The following is a 20,665-nucleotide window of genomic DNA, read 5'->3' as shown; positions in this document are numbered from 1 at the left end:
TTTATGCTTGTGTGAAGATTCACACGAGGACCACAAACTGCTTCCAAAATATTCTTCACAGTTTTCCTTCAGGCTTTGTCATGTTTGCCTCTCCGATATCTTTTCCCTGAAAGTCAAATCCCTATTGCCTAAACTATCTGAACACTTTCCAGTTATGTAATCGGCCAGGAGGGAAGAGTTGCAGCCCATGAAAGCTCGGAAATCTTTTTCCGTTCACTCGCCCTCTCTGACGGCCCTCTCGCCGGTTATCCCTCGTAATCCATAGATCCGCTCTTTGCCCAAATCCTGTGTCCCAGGTGAAGTAAAGCCCCTTCCCCGCCCGGAAGATGGTTGCGTCCGGGTCTCCAGGGTCCGATGGCGCTCTTCATGGTTCTGGGTCTCGACACCTTTCGACCGTAGGAAGGGAAGATTTCCCGCCATGCCCTCCACGTTCATCTACGTGGCATGGGAAGCATTCCAGAAGAGCTAAATGCTCCCAGCTCTCCCTACGCTTGAGCCTTCTATTAGTGAGGTGTCCGGGCCTGGAAGTAAAAACTCTATCTGCTCCATATTCCACTTCTTCCTCTGCTTCTACGCTTAACATGACACCGAAATCTACCAACCGACGAGCTTCCTTCATTACTTCTGAGTTTTAAGAAAGTAAGGTGCTTCATTCGTGGAGGTGGTGGACATTTTGACGCGAAGTGCCGGAACGGCTCTGCGCTGCTTCTGCTTTAAAGGATTATGTTAATCCAGATCTCCAACTCCGGTTGCCAACGAAGCCATGGATCTTGACGCCGTACCGGAGTTAGCCTTTGCTCTCTTCTGCGGTTACGAAGGAGATGGGGCATCATCTGGAGATGGCAGCAGTGGTGTAGATGAGGCATCATCTGGAGATGCGTCCAGAGGTTAATCTCACGGATGAAGAAGATTGCATCGCTTGGAGATGGACAGCAAATGAAAAATGTTCTTCTCGTTGCGCTTACAAAATGACAAACAATGGAGGTCTAGTTTCTAACTTTAAAGTCTTAATTTATGCAAGTGTCCTATATCTCCTAAAGTTTTTGATATTCTCATGGTTTGCTGTTTAAGGATAAGATTTTGACCTTCTATTTGCTGTCTTTGCTGCTCAGCTGAAGTAACTACTGTTATCTCTTAATTCAATGTGCGTATTCCAGGAGCATTTGATCAGTGGTTGCGGCAAAGTTGGGTTACTACAATATCAAGAGTTTCCTATCTACCTATTGGATTGCTTGGAGATCTACGAAGACAAGAAGATGGGATGTAATGGCTGTTATCATAACTTGGTGTGCATGGTTAAAGGGGAATGATCGAATATTCAACGACCCCAATATGGGGGAAGGTGCTCTGTTGGATAAAATTCAGTTTCTTCTTCATGATTGTACGAGGCTAGTGTCGCAAAGGAAAAAGCAATTGTTCTCCTCTTTTTCTTTTTTTTCTTTCTAGACTTAAAACTTCGCATATGTAATGTGTCAAAATGACACTTATTGTTGCACTAAGAAGATGTTTAATTTGCCTTGACGTTTAGAGTTGATAGATAAAAACGCATGTTTAATTTTTGTGTTGATCTCATGGGAGGACACATGGTGTGTGTCTGCATGTGTATGTGGTTTACGTCCTTCACCTCTCTCTCTCTCTCTCTCTCTCTCTCTCTCTCTCTATATATATATATATATAAACTGTACGGGGGACATATATACTAAGTTGATAAATAATCCCAACAAGCAGTTTTTTTTATAGATATTCTTCTGCCATCCTTGTTTTTAGAACTAAAAGAACTGGAGATAAAGAAATTCTGTTGGTAGCTTCTCAGCTATCGTACCAACTTTCTATTACATCTCAGAGGAAACTAATTTGCGAGCCTTCGGAATTATGATGTCGAAGTTGCTTAGCGTCCACTCAGCCACTTCATCGTTGCTAATATAGATTTCCGTGCCAACATCAAGCGATGGCCACCGTCTCTTGGCCGGAGCTGTGCCTGGATCCTGCAGCCAAAGGATAGAGAAGAAATCAACATACCAGTCATCTAGTTAATTCATTTCAACTTCCTCAAAACAAAAAAAAGGTTCGTTCGATATAAACATATATATGTATTAACTGTTCATTTTGATGGCTCAGGAGGCAACATTGCATGGTTTCAAAATCTGGACATGACCTTTCACAAGTTAGAAAGCACATGCCCACTGAAACATGCCTTTAAACATATGAGTTAAATGTGTGTTGCAACTCCAAATATGTAATTTCTCACTAGAATAAACTCTAACTATGTCATACAGTAGCGGTTAACTACCAAATATATCTTTTACAATACATATTGCACACGAAGCAGAATTAAATTTCACGTCCATTGTGCATGGTTACCTGACAATCCTGCATGCCTACTTTTTCTGAAGTTTTCTTTTTAGATACAAAAAAAATGAAGATATTCGAACGAACTTTTTTTTTTTTGACTAGATGATGTTGATTTAGAGAGCTCTGTCTTCCCTCTGTTTCAGGGATTCAGAGATCATAACCAGTCATCTTACTCCTTAATTAAGGTGCGAGGAGTCCAGCTATATAACCATGGCAACAACGGTTGCTATTTTAAAGTTCAAAAATGGCAGAGGCAAATAAAAAGAAGCGGAGGGGGAATAAACTGGCCTGGTAGAAGTAGAGCGAGTGAGACATCCTCCCCACGTCGAGCTCCCAGGTCCTGGGATCACCAACCCATCCCTCCCCCTTCGTGGTGGGATACCCGTAGGCCCCCCAGACCGGGTGGGGCAGTATCTGGAGGATCTCCTGAGGCTGGGGGTTGCTGTAGGGATCGCAGTAGGTGGTGGGCTGCTCGGCGTGCTTCGCATTCCCCGGCGAGCAGTATACGTGGTAGGCGGCGTAGGGGAAGCTGGCGGTGTTGGTCCGGTGCACTCGGGTGCCGTTGGGAAAGGTGTGGTAAGGGGGGCACTCGTGGATGGCCTCCGGCTTGCACCATGCTTCTGTCTCTGGGTTCAGGATCATCTCGCTGTACCGGGTGACGTCCGTCGTCACGTCGCCGTCGCAGGGGTCGCCGTTGTTCTTCCAACAGCTGCCCATGTCCATCAAGTAGAACTGGCTCTTTGGACCCCCACCTTTCTTGATGTCCAGTGTGATCCTCACCTTGAAGTTTGGAGACTCTGGTATCTACATTCATGTTGATTTTGAGTGCTTACATTAATCATGTCCAATTGATATTGTTCCATTTCGTTTGAGATAAACATGAATTATATTGAGTTTGAACTTTTTTTTTCTTTTTGGAGGGGAAGTTGTCAAAAGATCATGGAATGTATCTGTAAATTTTTATTTTTAAAAAAATTAAAAAAAATAGCTGCATCTGTACAGTAGTTTATTTGAAGATGAGCTTGAGAGGGCACTAGGATAATAAAATAGCAATTCATCAATGACAGAAGGCATAACATTGCAGAATTAATCAATAATTTATGGATTCTACGAATAAGTTATATGAATAGTCCATGACTAATCTTGAGGTGGTCTAATAGTGAATTGCCTGGCCAATGTAAAACAGGCAGTTCTCTAAGAAGGAATTTTCAGGAGGAGAGTGCTTCGAAATATTATAGCTGATGGTTATCTTATTGCTACAACTTTTTCTGACACAATTATATACAGAAGGACCTCAGAGGAAAATTTTTCAGGTCAAATTAATTCCTTGATTTTGGCAGCAACGTAGTCATTAGAGCTCCAGAATTGACAGAAACCGTTCCCTAGCTAGCATCAGAAGGAGATTTAAGTGGATGTCAATTTAATCACTAAAGTGGTTCGGTCCCATTTTAAAAATAGACTACAGGTAAAAAAGGTGGCTGAAATCCATGCTAGCCTGTTGGAAATACTGGAAAAGAAAACAGAGAGGAAAGAAGAATTCATATCTTGAATGCAAGTTGCAAGCAATGACTCGGGAAAAACTATATGAAAAGAAACAGGGGAACCTTTCATGCTTTATCTGGTGGAGTTGCGCGCTTAGTCAAAGAAGTCCCATTCTTTTCCCAAGCCTCCGTGGGCATTTTCAGAACACAAGATGCGTTTCCCTTGATATTAACATACCAACCAACCACTCATTTAACTATGTCAAGAGACGAGTTGGCAGGAATCTAATCCTTTTCCTCAACAACAACGACACCGCCGCCACCAAGGGCCACAAATGACCGACGGAGTGATGGTCTCCATAATTCAGAAAATATGCGATCACAGATTTATGGATGCATAGAAGAAAACAAGAGCAAGATTATAGATTGCTTACGATCTTGGTCATTCCCCTGGTGGGATAGTGATAACCCCCAGAGAACCCCGTAGTAGCATCGGATCTCAAGTAGAGCATGAGCCAGGGATACTTCTCGGAGGTCTGGAGTACATGGTGGAACGCCCATCCACCCTCTCCCACCTTCTTCTCCCACGTCACAGAGTAGTAGGAAATGTTATAACTACTAGATTCAGCAAGATCAGCATCGAGCTCGTACGACCCAAAGAACCTCCCCCTCAGAGTATTCCCGTCCAAGGCCGTATAGTTGTGGAACACCAATGGCTGGTTCATGCACCCGTCCCCAAAGCACGGGAACCTGCTCGGGTCCCTTGGAAACGGCCCGACCGGCCTGCCGTTCTTCGGGCAAAGCGCGGCGGTCGTGTCTAGATTGCCATTCTTGAGCATGATCATCCAGAATTGCCATGGACCTGGCTGGTCATCCACCTCGCATTTCTTCCCCAAGTAGAGCTCCTTCTCCACGGCGTAGAGATCCACGTTTGAAGTATTCCCTGGCTGCGCTCCCGGGAATGGATCCCCCACGCTGAGCTTGTTATCGAGTTCGCTTACCTTGTGTGCTGCATCGCCACTTTCATCTACCAACCCAAAAGAAAAATATAACAATGGGCAGATAATCCAATGGATAGCAAAGGAAGAGGAGTTATTGACCAAAAGAAGAAGAAGAAGAAAAGAGAGACGGACTCAGGTCGAAGCAATCGGCGACTCGGGGGCTGCCCATGTGGGGAGCTTCCATTCCAACCTCGTTGCAGAAATTCCAGGCCTCCAAAGCTACCCTCAGTCCATCTCTCCTCATCCCTGGATCTCCCACCGCTGATACATATTCCTCTCCGGCTTTCACAAGAAAAAGACAGCAGGTAGCGGCCAGCAGCCATAGAAGAAAAGAGGCCCCATCCAATCTCCCCATCGGAAGCACGGTAGCAAAATTCTCTTCCTAGAAGGACTAAGAGGAACGAGGCTCATTTATACGCTGGGACTTTGGGTCAGCGTGTGATAAGGATCAAAATCAAAAATTCCCCTGAATTGGATTCAATTAAGACATCCTCCATCAAGACACAATCTTCGGATCAAATTCAAAATTTAAAATTCTCTAGATTTGGATTTAGATTTGGATTCAATTAAGGCATTCTCGGTCAAGGCATGATCTCCTCCATGAGGATCAAATTCAAAATTCAAAATTCTCCTGATTTGGATTCACTTAAAGCATGCTCAGTCAAGGCACAATATCCTCCCTATTACCCATGATTGTAGGATGTCAAAGCAAATCACATTTTTTCATGATTATAGAAATTCTGGTATACATTTCTTGTAAACAATAGTTTTTTTATTTTCAAAATTAGAACAATTAATGCCGAGGGATAAACAACTAAGGCAAATAAAATACTGTATCATTCATTGGTAATTAAAGTTGTCCTATCTCTGGCATCAGATGCAAAAGTTTAACTATTATTCTCTTGTCAAAAGTCCAGAAACGACTCCATTTAGCTAGATATTCTGTGGCTCTGGAAAAAAAAAAAGAAGAAAGTTATAATGTGAGCTGACAACTCAGTAAACATTTTCTAAGCACATACGCTTACATGAATATGACATCAGTTCTTTAATAAATATATAACCAGTGAGAAAATAATAATTCATATATTCACAATTACTGATTAAGCATTTATGTGACTATCCCAACAATAATACTTGTATGTACATTAAGCTCTGTAAACTTAACAACTCAAATGTACACAACATATCATTAAAATAACAATTTTTGATATGCTTTTCGTACATTACTAGATCAACGGTTCCAATTAGTCAGAATTTTCATTGAACTTACTATTACTGTTAGTATTATCATTATTTTAACTATTGTTATCATTATTAGTATTATTGTCATAATGTGATTATTCTGTATCATATCTGGCTTTTTGGCAATCAAAAGTCATTTGAATTGTTCAGTGACTAGCCTACTTAATGTTGGATACCATGTTTCTGCCCATAGTAAGGCCATACCTAGATTTATACCACATTCCTGCTCATGGCGAGAACATACTTAAGATTTAAAGAATTAATTTAAATCATGATAATAATTAATTAATTTAAAAAATTAATAGATTAGATTTTACCTCAATTAGTAGGCCGGACAGAGTCATTGTGCTGATCCTATATTAATGGACTCAAACTGCTGCCCACCTATATTTAAACCAATCTTAGATTAGAAAATTAGGAGAGCGAATAAAGTGGAGATTACTTTTCCACTGGAATCGGTGGGTTTGGCTTGACCCAAGAGAGAGAAAGAGGAGAGAAAGAGAGAGCGTAGGAATTGCTCCATCCTTAACCAAAAAAAGGGGAAAATAGCAAGCGAGCGGAGGGGCTCAACCCGAGAGAGAAGGAGAGGGGAGAGGGTCGTTCCTCTCCCGGTGGAGCAAGGGATGACCATGCCATCCTCTAATCGGCAGCGAGAAGCAAGGAGGGGCTTCGACCTCCCTGAGAATTCATAAGAAAGAAAGAGAGAGAAGTTAAGTTTGGGGCTTACCTGAGTCGACGAGAAAAGTGGGAGAAAGGAGAGAGAGAAGAGGATGAAGAAGAAGAAGAGAGGGAGAGCGTGGGAGAGAGAGAGAGAGAGAGCGCACAGTAAAAGGGGAGGGAGCGTGTATCGCACCGAACAAGGGATAATTCCATAGTGTCGTTGCCCTCCATCATTGGACTCCTTGATCAGGGCCCACTAGAACTTATATTATATTGATTCTTCCCCTGCTCTGTTTCCCCTCATGGACAGCAGTATCATTTCACTCTTTTGCACGTGAAACGCTGCGATCCATTTGAACTCCAAGAGCGCCGCGACAAAGAGGACAGGGGCAGAGATACTCCGCTAGTTGTTTTGCCAAAGCGCTTTAACTTGGGCTAATCACTTGGCCAGTATTTCCTGGAGCAGTCGTGTAAAACTTTGCAGGGTGCCGAGAGCTGGAAAGGTGCTGAGGCCAAAATAGAAACTAAAGAACCAGCTTCAAGGAGACGGACGATCTGTGAGAAGAGCAGAGCAGAGAACATTTGGAGTTTCAAACTTCAGGAGGATCATTTAAATCTAATGTTATATGAATGAAGAGATTATACAGCTGTGTAGCATACATAACACATCACACATCTGAGTACTTTCTGAAGGATACAGGAAACCAACTGTTGTAATTCATTCTCAGGTTTGGAGGTAGTGTTCCTGGCTAGAAGTTCATTCTCTGTTGGTTTCAAGCATATTTGTGAAACTGAGAAATCTTCCAAAAATGTAAAAAAAATAACCCAAAACCTAACAGAGCATATGTTTGGCATGCCAACCAAAAAACATATTCCTAAAATCCAACATACGACAGCTTCGAATCAATTTCCTGCCACTGAATAACTAATTTCCTTCGAGGCCCTGCGAAAGTTCAATTTTTCAAATGGTAAAAGCCTTGGTTAACAAGCACAATGATACGAGTTTGAGATCGGACAGCAATTTTATGCAAAAAAAAAAAAAACATCCGACATTTTGATCTAACCCTAGTTTGTCCATCCTTGGACCTGAATTGCCGGGATCGTAGAAGGCCTTACCTCTTTTAACTCAATTCTTGCCAACCTGCCCAACTATACCCATTTCAATTAATAGCAACACACACAATCAAAGCCAACCGGCCAGTGGATCATTATACTTGCGACAAATATCATCTGAATCTCATAGTAAAAAGAAGAATTCGAAACAAATTCAGTTTATCCTCTCTCAGAACTAACAATTTAGCTACTAGACAACTTTTAAAGAACTTTCATCTACTCCTAGACTTGATATTCTGCAGTTCTTTGAAAGCTGTCGTTACCTTCTAATAAAATGGGTAGGTAACAGAACAAGACCGATGTGGATGCTGTTTGACAGAAGCTACTTTAAGAATAGAATCGAGAAAAAAGGTGTCTTGCATTGTTTTTCAACCTAGCACAGCCCTATCCTATCATGAAGAATTCGAATGAAGTGCAACAAGTGAAGCATATGCTCCACCAGGTATGTCCATCAGCGTCTCATGCCGTCCTTTCTCGGCAATCACACCATTCTTCACGACAGAAATTATATCAGCTCCCTTAATTGTTGATAACCGATGAGCTACAACAACAGTTGTCCTTCCAAACATCACTCTGTCCAGAGCTTCTTGGACAACTCGCTCGGATTCTGCATCCAAAGCGCTCGTTGCTTCATCAAGTAGAAGAATTCTAGGGTCCTTGAGGATTGCCCTTGCAATTGCTATGCGCTGCTTCTGCCCGCCTGATAGCTGCACCCCTCTTTCCCCAACATTGGTCTCATATCCTTCAGGAAGACTCGATATGAACTTATGCGCGTTTGCTGCTTCAGCAACTGCAATGATCTCCTCTTCAGGCACTTCCCCTTGCTTCCCATAAGCTATGTTGGCACGAATTGTGCCATTGAATAATACAGGCTCTTGGCCTACCAATCCCATCTGCTGTCTCAGCCAATTAATATTGAACTTTTGAATCTCGACTCCGTCTACCAAGATCCTACCAGAATCAGGGTCATAGAACCTTTCCAGCAGGCAGATAACCGTGGATTTTCCGCTGCCGCTTTCTCCAACGAGTGCAACACTCTGTGCAAGAAACTTAAGAGTGTAAGCATCAAGATAACGATATCAACGAACAATAATGACAGTGAAAAACAGCAGCAGGAATTTACTATGAGCAATCGACATATGACATGAACCCATACGAGTGTTTTTCAGAAATCCTGTTGGGTTCTTACAGGATCGGTTATTATTTTTGCTCATAGCAACCTAAGTTACTAGTGCACCTGGTTTGGTTTGGTTTTTGCAATGCACAAAACTTAGAGGTGAAGTGGGGGCAAAATCATATGGTGGTGGGCCTGGTGGTGGCAGATGTTTCAGGGAATCTGGCTGGACAGGAATGCAAGGATGCTCGGTGGAGAGAGGCACATCAGTTTTCAAATTATTCATCCCACGGGGAAGAGGTTGCTCGAGGAGAGATTTTAAGTAGAAAAAAAGTATGCTCTTTTCTGAAGAAAAGCAAACCAGTTAGGCACAAAAAGCCATTGAGGCACTTTGCAGAAAAAAGAGAGGAAAAGAACCACTGAGGACTGTTCAGAACATTATGATCTTTTTGGTCTTTCTAGCTGGTCGTTTGGATCCTGAACCACCCCTTGCCTTGGGCTAGGGTTCCCTGCTGTATGATTTTCATTATCTTGATAAAAATGGGTTACACCTATTGTCTAACTATTTCAGAGGAAAAAAAAGGGGCGTGGGGAGTAGAAATTTTGCTTGCTAGCTTGCCATGCACAATATCATATCTTGCTAGTGGACTGACTCATGATGATTTGAAGAATGTAATAAATTACAACAATATATATAAGGAGGATCAAATATAGAAGATAAGAAATTAGGGGGAAAGTTTTGGGCAAGATCTGGAAATCTAATCAAGATTAGGGCATATTTTAAAAACATTAGGGCATATTTTAATAAAGAATAATGTAAATATTCTGATTTTTTCTGATTCAAAACTCTCTTCTCCATTGGAGAATTATGGTGGTTTAATAAATTTTAAACTTGATCGGATACCTTTCCAGAGGGAATTTTCAAGCACAAGTCTCTGAAGATCTGGACATGTGGACGAGTAGGATAGTTGAATCTGACATGTTGGAACTCAATTTGTCCCTTAACATTTGCTAACAATGTCCCCTCACTGGCGCTTGAATCAATCTTGGACTTACGATCAAGAATTGCAAAAATAGAAGCAGCTGAATCCTTAGCTTTATTGGTATCTGGACCAAGGGCACTTGACTGTGAAACTCCTTGGGCTGCCATTGTTAAAGCGAAGAAGACCTGCCATTTACAAAGAAGCATGTGAGCGCTAGGTAAATTCTTAAAGAGAATTAAAGACAACAAGAAGAAAAACCATGCAGCTGACTGACCCTGAATACACCGGTAAAGGATGCATTCCCGTTACGCACAAAAAGTGCTCCAACATAGAAACAAATAGCATATGTGCAATAGAGCACAAAGAATGAGAAACCTAAACCTAAGCCGCTTATAATTCCTCGTCGGATTCCACTTTTCAAAGGAGTTTCACATTTCTTTTCATAAGTATCCATGATTCTGTTTTCTGCACAGTAAGAAGCAACTGTCCGAATACTGCTGACTGCATCATTTGCCACTTGACTTGCTTCTTCATACATTACCTGCAAGAAATCTTACATTCACTTAATCGGTTTCCCCTTAAAATCCAATTGCACTTCTTTTACAAATAGTCATGGAAGCACACAAATAGAGTCAGGCAATACCTTGGCATCTGCACTGACACCCTGAAGTAACTTAACCTGAGCATATCCTTGCAAACTCAAGAAAGGTATCAAGACTAAAACTATGAGTGAAAGTTTCCAGTTTGCAACCATCGCTATCATAAACCCCGCGATAATAGTCGCTAAGTTCTGAATGATCAGTGACAAGGAATCCCCTACAAGACTTCGGATTGTTGAAGCATCCGCTGATAGCCTTGCCCCTATTGCCCCACTGAGGAAAAAAAGAAGATTGCAAATGATTATGTAGGGATACCAAAGATTGAGGCAAAGTGCAACATTTGAGTGGGAAAGAAATCTGACATTTAAATATGACAAAGAGAAATCTTTAAAAGAAAATGCCAAGAACCTGGAATTTTGAGGCTCATCAAACCAGCTGATCTCTTGGTGCACCACCCTCTCAAATGACAAGGAGCGTATACGCTCGATCAACTTCCCACCTGCCACTCCAAACAAAAAGTGTTGTACAGGCACTATAAGAAGTGAAATGCCTCCCAAAAGTACAAACATCAGTGTCCAAAATACAGCTTCTTTACGAAGTTTTTCTGGCGGTTTATAGAATATCTCGATGGCAACTGAGATTAACAGTCCAAACACCGGTAAAAGCACTCCATTACCGGCTGCAGCAATGGATCCTCCTAAAAGAACCGGTATCTCTGGCTTGTTCAGATAGGCCAGCCGTCTGAAAGATACTTGCTTGCCCACTTTATCAACATCGTCCTCTTTTACCTTGAGTTCATCTTCTAAAGGGCCATCCTCCTGGAATTCCAAAGAACCAATCAAACCAAGGGATACAGTGAAAGAATGCCTCCCGCTTCCGCCATGTGAGGAAGCTCTACTGATGGATCTCTTGAAGGAAAACTGACGACTCCCAGATATGAATGGAGACTTTGCTGCATCAGAACTTGAAAGTAACCTTCCCGAATCCTCTAAAGATGCTCTTTCAGCTTCTTTATTAGTCTCTTGCAGGCGTATGAGTTGAGAATAAGCCCCATCAGGGTGTTTGATCAACTCTGCATGCGAACCTGTTTCGCATAACATGCATTTAGTATTGAAGTTAGTTAAGTGTGCTTAGCTGTGTCATTCTTTTTTCTGTTTGACCTTCACTTATAATAGTGGATATGAATCAGTGGGGAAAAAAGAACAGAGAAAATCAAAAGAGACTGGCTTAGCACTTACCTTGCTCTACTAATTTTCCCCGATGCACAACTGATATGGTATCAGCATTGTTCACAGTGGTCAAGCGATGGGCAACAACTATGGTGGTCCTATCTACCATGATTCTCACCAATGCATCTTGAACTATTTTCTCAGATTCAGCATCCAATGCGCTTGTTGCTTCATCTAGAAGCAAGATCTTGGGGTTTTTCAGAATTGCTCTAGCGATTGCAATCCTCTGCTTCTGTCCACCAGAGAGTTGGGTTCCATGCTCACCAACCATTGTATCAAGTCCCTGCAGGAGATGACCATGTATCAAAATAATTAACCTTTTCAAACTAAAATGAAAACAGCAATGATAAAAGAAAAACAATTATGTAATAGAACGTGAAGCCATGTCTTTTTACATCAGGCATCTTATCAATGAACTTGGCAGCGTTAGCAAGTTCAATTGCTCTGCTAATTTCTTCCTCTGTCGCACCTTCCTTTCCATAGGAAATATTCTCTTTAATGGTGGTCGTAAACAAGATCGGTTCTTGGCTAACAAGTCCAATTTTTTCCCTTATCCACCCGAGCCTCAGTTTCTTTAGGTTGACACCATCTATCAGCACTTCACCAGCTTGAGGATCATAGAATCTCTCTACCAAACTAATCACAGTTGACTTTCCACTGCCACTCTCTCCAACTAGAGCCATAGTTGTGCCACTTGGTACATGCAATGAGAAGCCATCAAATATCAGCTGATCAGGCCTTGCTGGGTAGCTGAAGTAAACATCCTTCAGGTCAATGTCACCCTTGATATCTTCTAACACAACACAGCTCATGTCAGAGGCATCAATCTCTGGTTTTCGATTGATTGTCTCGAACATTTTATATGCGGCGGCTTTCCCTGCTGCAAATGCACTCACAGATGGGGATGCCTGGCCTAGGGCTCTGTTGCAACACCAGTTTAAAAGATGAGATAAGTATCGACATCAATTTAAAAGATGAGATCATTATAATTAGAAATTTGGCTGTCGAAAGGATTGAACAGACACACGATTCTGAAACTATAATCAGTGAATTGTGACTTACATTCCACCAGTCATAATAGACATTATAACATTGATGACAGATCCACCAACATAGCCATGCCCAATTATCAACTTGGAACCATACCATATAGCTAACCCATACATGCAGAACACAATCAACAGAACAAAACCAATTCCTAGGCCAGAAGCAATTCCTTCTTGAACAGTAGATTTGTATGCATTTCTTATGAGCTCGTTGTACTTGTCAATGGCATGCTTCTCACCGGTGAAGGAAACAACCTAGAATATGTGTGGAGGAAAAGGAATTAAGAAAACATTCATAGACTGAAAGATTTCTTTTTTGGACATACGTGACATGTGACATATATGTACACTTACAGTCCTGATGGATCCAACTGTTTGTTCAACTACAGTTCCTGCTTCAGAATATGCCGCTTGTGCTCGGCTTGAGATTTTGGCCATCGTCATTGACAAGGCTGCGACAGCAATGACAATAGGAGGTATACCTGACAGCAATACAAGTGCCAGAAGCCAGCCAGAAGTGAACGCTACAATAAAGCCACCAAAGAAAGTTGCAACTAGTTGTAAGAACTTCCCAACCTGCAATTAGAAACAAAAAAAATCGGTAAAGGAAGATTTCAAGGGATTCATCTCATATCTAGCGAACAGAGAAGTTCTCATGATATTAACAAGACAGATTTTGCATAGGCCTAGAGATTTAAGTGTTTTTATGAGAAACCTACCAATTAATCTACATAGCAACTGTATTAATGCATATTTTAAATAAGTTTTAGGAAAATTTAGTTCTACATCTAGTTTGAATTGTTTTTGATGGTCATTCAAGAATGGGAAAAGAAATTTTGGTTTTAAAGACTGCTCTGGCTAAATTTCAGTAAGAACTGTTCAGAAGTAATTTATCACGCATAAAAATTTGGGTATCTTCTTTTTCATTCAGGAATCTTTACTAAAAGACAAGAAAAAGGTAACATGCACCCAACTCTCCCATGCCATGAAGAATGTAAGTCAGAACATATTTCATTTAAGAATTAAAAAAGATACATTTGGAGTTGCTTATATGTAAATTTTAGTAAATTTTCACTATGTCAATAATATCTCACCTTTTCACCAATAGCTTCTTGGATAAGTATGGTGTCCCCTGACATTCTTCCAATGACTTCCCCAGTTGCCGTCTCGTTATCAAAGAACGCAATATCCTGTCTCAATATGGTTTTGAGGTATAAACCACGAATTCGTGCCGCCTGTCTTTCTCCAGACACTGTCCAACATGACACCTCTGCCATGAAAAGTTCCCATTGTTGAGGCCCATAGTATGAAAACACGGTTTTATACAACTATTTTGAGGCAGAATATATAACGATTTTAAAAAAATGATTAGTCAATCTGCAGCACATTTATCATCATAGCCACAAGCCCATAAGGCAGCATCTCTTTTGAGGAAACTATGTTTACAAGCTGACTACGAGAAAAGGAATCAATAGATATTAGTTAGACTACCTGCAATTCGCTTGCTCGAATATCTAAGACTACTAACTGGCACATGATTAATGATGTCACATGTATCTGTTTAGAACAGAATAGTTTGATAATCGGAGATGGGCTACAAAATGCAAAAAAGAATACCCGAGTGGTAAAACTATCCTAGCAACAATACTCAAAATCTGGCATCTGGCTGCTCACAGTGGCACCAGAATGGAGATTTTTGCTGCTCAAAATGATATGGCAATATCTATCTATACATCTATCTGTGTTTCTGTCTATCAATTTATTGCACAACCACGCCCCACGCATGCATAGTTGGAGACACAAACACCAATAATTCTTGCAACGTGCGAGTACAACCACATCAATCTAGATAAAATAAATGGCAAAGCACAGAAAAGGAGGAAAAATAGTGCATGGTATTGCAGCAATTAATTTATAATACTAAGTAACCATACACTTACGTAGAAAGGCAGCAACACCAGCCGCAACACCTAAATAGACAAACTTCAGAACCACCTGAAACAGAATTACAACCCAATTCAGATTAGAAAAAAAATTCATCGATGACAGTGCGACATGCTTGACAACATATTGGCATAATCAACTCAAGACTCCAAACATCGAGCAATAGTTACATCAGAATACCAAATATTTTCATATCCACACCAAAATCAAGGTGTTCCTTTCGAAAACTCAATTAAGAAGTAGAGATGCAAGAAAACCAAAAGAAAGAGAAAAAGATAGCTACTCACCAGTCCAGCATATATCATCTTTAATGAATCAAAATAACGAAATGAATTTTCTCCAACTGATCAAAAGATGAATCGACGATTTTTACGGCTAAAATCTTTTGGTAGGGGGAAAACAATTGAGACAGGATGCACCTCCAAGTAACATAGAAATGTCCGATCAAATGAAAACTAAGGATAACTACGAAAATCCGAGCAGCCAGAAGGTCATTTTTCAGAACTTTCGCAACACCAAAGCATCCCGAAAACATATCGCTGGTAGGATTTTTTTTTTGGTCCTAAGGAGCTAAACTTCCAATCAGAAAATCAAGAAGGACGTGATTAATTTGTTCGCTTTAGAACTATAACCAATAGTTCTAATATTGTACAAATCATACACACATACATACATGCATACATCAAGAACTTATGAAGGAAGGATTGAGGAAAAAGGGCCGCGAGAACAGCGGGACAGGGCACCAACCTTGGACACCTTCTCGACGACCATGGCCCTGTTGTTTCCGCCGAACGCATCGACGAGCTCACCGAAAACGATAGTCATGATCGGCATCGCCACCCCGTTAAAAAGCGCCCCGATCGTGCCGAGCACCATCAACGCCACGTCTTTCCTGTCCGCAAAAGACAAGAGCTTGAAGAACGACACCGTCTCATCTCCTTTGCTCCTCTCACCGCTGCCGTCTCTCGCCATGCCTTCTCTTCTTGACTCCCCTCAACGTCCAGGTTATATTACACACTCATGGGTCTCCCGCTTCTCCTGCGACATCGTCACAAGGACAAAGCAATAAAGAAATAGAAAAGAGAGAGAGAAAAAAGAGGGATGGGTAAAAGAAATTAAAGAAGCCATTTCTTGTACCTCCTTTCTCTCTATATTTGTCTTGCTCAAAGAAATGGCAACGAGCGAGCGAGAGAAAGAGAGAGAGAGAGAGAGGCGTGGGATTTTCTTTGAAATGACGAGCAGAAAGGGAAGGAGGAGAGGGAGAGGCCGGTTCGAGTGGCATATATACGGCCGGGGAGAGGCGGTCGATACTCGAGACGTGGAGGGGATCGTGCCGGGCAGAGGAGGAGGCGCGAGGGACCGGCGGACGAAGTAACTGCGCGGAGATATCGCATACGAGGAGACGCATGGGAAGCCCCCGACTCCCCTGCTTCTAGAAGACCCGGCCAGCTGGCAGCTAACCTATCATCAAACATGCCCTTTTGGCAAATGAACATGCTCCGTGCGATGCTTTGCGAACTGTGGAATAGAGCGGGGGCCACCATTTATATTTGGACGGAATCTCTCTATTTTAAGAACAAGTTAAGTTCCTCCTACCCCCAATTTGTTAGGTTCCTCCTACCCCCCTTCTATTGCTCTGTGTTAATTTTATTCGTATTTACCTAGAGGATATTCTTTCTAGAGGTGGCAAATGCATGAGATAAATTTAAAATCTGTTAATCGGAATGCGATCCGGGTCAAAATTGCAGATCCAAATTTAATCATTTCATTCAATAGGTAATCTAACCTGATTTATGACAGATTAAATGAAGTTAGGTCGATTAAATGATTAAGCATTGCCATCCCTAATTCTTTCATTGTTAGTGAAGATCTCTTCCTCCACTTGCGTAAAAAAAAAAAAAAATTGTGCCAATTGGAGAGCGTCCTTATTCAAAATAAATCAATAAAAATGTGTAATTTACGTGATGCAATATAGTACTGAGGAGAATGGCTCTTCCAAATTCTGATTTTATAATACAATAGATTTTTGAGGGTTTGATGGAAGTAATTAGATAGCGCATATTAGCTCGAAATTTGCATGGCTGTATATTTATGCATGCATAGAGTGAAAGACATGCTTCTTGTTGAGCAAACTTTACTCCTATAATTTCTAGCAATTTGAGCAATGCATCATGAGGACTATATAAATGGTATGCTTTTGATTCACGCCATCTAGAACATACAAAAAATGTAAATATTCTTTCAACAATAACTTCTGCTCTGATTTTTGGTGAATTTGTCATACAAACTTATTACTTACTTAAGAAAGACTCCTGAAATTCCAATCGCCAATGCCGGCATGCCTTTGTCATGAGAAGAGTGAAAATATTATGCTCTTATGTTCTATTATTTGAACATTCGAAAGCATAGGCTACTTCACAATTTCCGGAATTCCTAATCCCTGCGCTCAGGATCATTTTTTGAAGCACGAGACTCTGGTTAGAATGAGAGTTGAAATGGCTTTTGTGGTTCTCGCTCCATGGATGGAATGTTTGCAACCGTTTCACATTACCACCTATCCATCAGGCTGGCGTGTTGTTTACGGCACGATTCCATCAAGTTAAAGCAATCAAACAGTGCCCAAATACTCAACCAAACCTGCCGAGGCAAGCTTGGAAACTGACGTAACTCTGTACCAAATATTAGGCTCGATCTCATCCGCTTAGCTCAAGCCCATGCCCAAGCTTGCAATTGTAATCCAAAGGGCATACCTTCTGAATTGAGATCTGTGGCTCTCGAAGGCTTTAGGGCCGATTTGGATGGTTGCATACGTTTGATTGGATAAGGCCCAATTCAATAAGAGAGAAGAATAGGAGAGAGAGCTAAAAATTGAATGGTCTGGGACTATCCGGAGCTCCCAATCCTTGGAAAATTATGAATATTTCTTTCATTTGAAAGGTAAGTTTTTACTTACCAAAAGAAAGGGTAAGCTATATACTATAGGGGCTCGTTTGGTTCGCGGGAAGCATTTTCCTTCCTAGGAATATGATTCCTGGGAAACAAATTCCTAGGAAGAGGATGCCTAGGAAAGTATTTTTGGCATGTTTGGTTGACCATAGGAAAGTGACAAATTTCCAAGGTGCTTATGTTTGGTTGGCCATCCACTTTCCTAGGAAAGTTATATATAATTCCTATTATGCCCTTAATAAAAATTAGATTTTTAATGCCTCTTTAATGCTTCTTTAATGCTGAAGGGACTTTTTGGGAAAAAGTAAAAATAGAGTGATTCCCGCCTCATGGGAAAGCAACTTTCCCATGTTTCTCATGGGAAAGACTTTCCCATGAAATGTGGGAATCACATTCCCATGGGAATATAACTTTCCCTTCTCTCTCCTTTGAAAACTCCAACCAAACAAGAGGCATCTCATTACTTTCCCGTTGACCACACTTTCCCCCCTTCTTTTCCCGCGGACCAAACGAGCCCTAGATCGTTGGAAATCCAGGTTTCTCACTCTTTATTACATACCTTATCAAGCTCTTGTTTGTTTAGCCATAAATAGATCAAATCCTTATCTTGTCGCCGGATAAAAAACTCTTGCCATCTAAACAGGGCTTTGAAGGATATTTGGACGCATGGATAACTAATCTATATATACAAATAGCATAAGAAAGAGTATTTTATGAACAAAAAAATAGTGCTACTTTACCTGGCTGATGAAAAACCAATTTACCCATAGGTGGGTAAGTGTCTCACTCATTTCATGAATAAATGCTGCCAATAAAAAACTAACTTACCAATCTCTCTCCTTTTTTTTAAAGAAAGCTTGAGAATAAGAGACAACTTTTCTGTATGATTATTTGTACGCCAAATGTATTATCTAACAATTTCCCACAAAGTCATGACGAGACAAAAACAAAATGAGAGATAGTTGAGGGGTCAACAAAGGCTGAAGTAACCAACAATCCCAAAAATTTGGGATAAGCTATTCAGAAGATGATTTACATTTTCCTCGGAGACTTGGGGTTCTTACATTTAAAGCCATATCCCATTTCTAAAGCTCCCCCTTCATCCTCTTGCTTGGGTCCTTAATGCTTTCTCGTAAGTGTTATTTATACAAAAAGCTTCTTAATAATGGCAATCTTCTCGCATAACATAACCCCCTGTAGGATTATTGTTTATCATTGTAATAAATAATGGCCATTATATGCTCTGTCAATAATTGATTGAATCTTTGGCATTGAAGGTTATTAGCTATTATAATAAGAAATATTAGGAACAATGGAATAATCAACTCAAGCAGCTCATATTCACAAAATAGTGGCTATTATTAATTGAATATTATTCTGAACTTTTTATTTGTAGTATAAACATTTTTTTCCAATCTAGTACGGAGACTTGAAATTAAAATAGTAATTTTGCAAAATCTGGGTGTCCCTGTCAGATAAAGAAGTGCATGTGTTCAGAACTTCAGACTCGGACTGGGCAAGAAGGAGCAAGATCATGGCACCCTCATCAGCACTAAAGAATTTGGAGGTGTGAAAACACTAGTGTAGTATATTCTTGAATCAAATGACTGTCTCAATCTTCATATTTTGTAAAGGTGGAGAAAATTTTTAGTCATGAAACTTAAGACTTCAAAACCAAGTAAAATTCTATCTCTCACGAGAATATAGTAGGAATTGAAGGTTATGTTATCTCCTTCTCATAATAATCGATGCATGAGCCTACACAGAAGTCCAGGATGCAAATGGGCTGGGACAAGATTAGTCCAAGCCAACCCGCTGGAACTTTGCTGGGCCCAGCCCTGCGTGACCCAACTGCAGCCTGCCTATTTCAAACCTGTTTGATTCGGCAGTAGAACCGGGCCCAAACAGGCTCGGCTCTAGCCGGTTTGAAATCTGACGGTGCATAATTATATTATGGGCTTTTTGCATGAATACCTTCCTACATATCGAATTTTGCATGAATATCTTTTCAAAAATTATATTTGCATATATATCCTCGTAAAACACTTGTTTTGCTATTTTGCTTTTTTTTTATTTTTGTTTTTACATGTGTACCCATGCTATCTAACGGCGTTAAAAAATTAACGGTTTCAAATTAAAATGATTAAAATACCCTTAATGGGAAGACATGTAAATAGATCGCGATCCTGATAGCAGGGAAGAAGACAGAGACAATAGCGTAATTTTAAAATTTTATTTTATTTTTAATTAATATAAATATGCTTTTTCTTAATACCATTATAACAACCGTTATATTATGGGTATTTGTACAATAACAGAGTTTGATGAGGGTATACATGCAAATATCAATTTTGGAAGGGTATTCATGCAAAATCCGATATTTAGAAGGGTATCCATGAAAAAATTCGGGTCTGTTATAAATAAAGATATTAATCAAATTTGTTATAAATTAATATAGATTATGTAGAATAGAATGCATTATAACTACAAAATTAAGATAGCATCGGGGTTATTACTCAATTATATGAATAAAATCTTTAAAAAAATTTCAATTCGCACTGACTCTCTCAAACAAGCTATTCATGGCTCAGCTCGAAATTAAAATAGAAGCCCGTATTTCACTATTTATGCTATATGATATATGCCATGCATTCTACATGCATGCACCGATAGATACTAGTGGGCCGGGCCAATGTTAGGCCGCGTAAGGGTTTGTTCGAAGCTGGGGTCGCAAATCCCGACCCGGCGCTACCATTGGGCCCGAATATGACTTGGGCTAACTCTTTTGTCGGTGTCGTACTGGCTCGTGAACGCGACACCCCCCGGCCCGACCCATTTCACCTCCGAACTCAAAACAACCGAAAGCAAAAGCAAAAGCAAAAGCAAAAGCGAAAGCAAAAGAGAGTAGAGAACCTCACTCACTGTTTATCACCTCCTTTGCTTCTTTAGCTCCAT

The 20,665-nt window shown here is 40.6% G+C and overlaps 2 protein-coding genes across 8 annotated transcripts; both read right to left on the bottom strand.

The window, feature by feature from the left end:
- Positions 1-1,704: 1,704 nt before the first annotated feature.
- Positions 1,705-6,927, bottom strand: LOC103696954 (uncharacterized). Of its 5 annotated transcripts, none has more exons than XM_088722151.2 (6): positions 6,804-6,922; positions 6,394-6,460; positions 4,967-5,300; positions 4,268-4,860; positions 2,641-3,156; positions 1,705-1,985 (listed from the first exon to the last, which is right to left on the bottom strand). In XM_088722151.2, exons 3-6 carry the CDS (start codon positions 5,187-5,189, stop codon positions 1,833-1,835), a joined length of 1,485 nt encoding a protein of 494 aa, XP_088578277.2. In that variant the 5' UTR covers positions 5,190-5,300; positions 6,394-6,460; positions 6,804-6,922; the 3' UTR covers positions 1,705-1,832. The 5 variants fall into 5 exon arrangements, with proteins under 5 accessions (XP_088578277.2, XP_038984924.3, XP_038984925.3 ...); XM_039128996.3 differs by having other exon boundaries at positions 4,967-5,784; positions 6,804-6,920; XM_039128997.3 differs by having other exon boundaries at positions 4,967-5,225; positions 6,804-6,920.
- Positions 6,928-7,950: 1,023 nt separating this feature from the next.
- On the bottom strand, positions 7,951-16,145 carry LOC103696952 (ABC transporter B family member 9-like). Of its 3 annotated transcripts, XM_008778682.5 has the most exons (13): positions 15,902-16,145; positions 15,512-15,802; positions 14,761-14,815; positions 13,915-14,090; positions 13,175-13,396; positions 12,837-13,075; positions 12,170-12,695; positions 11,784-12,057; positions 10,954-11,629; positions 10,590-10,818; positions 10,221-10,487; positions 9,868-10,131; positions 7,951-8,886 (listed from the first exon to the last, which is right to left on the bottom strand). In XM_008778682.5, exons 2-13 carry the CDS (start codon positions 15,734-15,736, stop codon positions 8,242-8,244), a joined length of 3,798 nt encoding a protein of 1,265 aa, XP_008776904.3. In that variant the 5' UTR covers positions 15,737-15,802; positions 15,902-16,145; the 3' UTR covers positions 7,951-8,241. The 3 variants fall into 3 exon arrangements, with proteins under 3 accessions (XP_008776904.3, XP_026656870.3, XP_088578275.2); XM_026801069.4 differs by having other exon boundaries at positions 10,590-11,629; positions 15,902-16,141; XM_088722149.2 differs by lacking the exon at positions 15,902-16,145 and having other exon boundaries at positions 10,590-11,629; positions 15,512-15,877.
- Between the last annotated feature and the right edge of the window lie 4,520 nt (positions 16,146-20,665).

The sequence above is a fragment of the Phoenix dactylifera genome, chromosome 5, assembly GCF_051530095.1.
Source record: "Phoenix dactylifera cultivar Ajwa chromosome 5, Ajwa_hap1_PhDact_Kaust_v1.1, whole genome shotgun sequence".
Taxonomy (NCBI): Eukaryota; Viridiplantae; Streptophyta; class Magnoliopsida; order Arecales; family Arecaceae; genus Phoenix; species Phoenix dactylifera.
Note: the sequence above shows the minus strand (reverse complement) of the source record. Positions and strands in the feature narration are given on the sequence as shown.

Bases quoted from the DNA above. Each gene is read 5' to 3' on its own strand.
- LOC103696952 (XM_026801069.4), bottom strand. From the start codon at position 15,736: ATGGCGAGAGACGGCAGCGGTGAGAGGAGCAAAGGAGATGAGACGGTG. The intron at 13,076-13,174 runs GTAAGTGTACAT...CACATATTCTAG, and splicing joins CAGTTGGATCCATCAGGACT to GTTGTTTCCTTCACCGGTGA. The intron at 12,058-12,169 runs GTAAAAAGACAT...CATCTCCTGCAG, and splicing joins TCATTGATAAGATGCCTGAT to GGACTTGATACAATGGTTGG.
- LOC103696954 (XM_088722152.2), bottom strand. From the start codon at position 5,189: ATGGGGAGATTGGATGGGGCCTCTTTTCTTCTATGGCTGCTGGCCGCT. The intron at 3,157-4,267 runs GTAAGCAATCTA...ACATGAATGTAG, and splicing joins CCAGGGGAATGACCAAGATC to ATACCAGAGTCTCCAAACTT. The intron at 1,986-2,640 runs GCCAGTTTATTC...CTTTGGCTGCAG, and splicing joins ACTCGCTCTACTTCTACCAG to GATCCAGGCACAGCTCCGGC.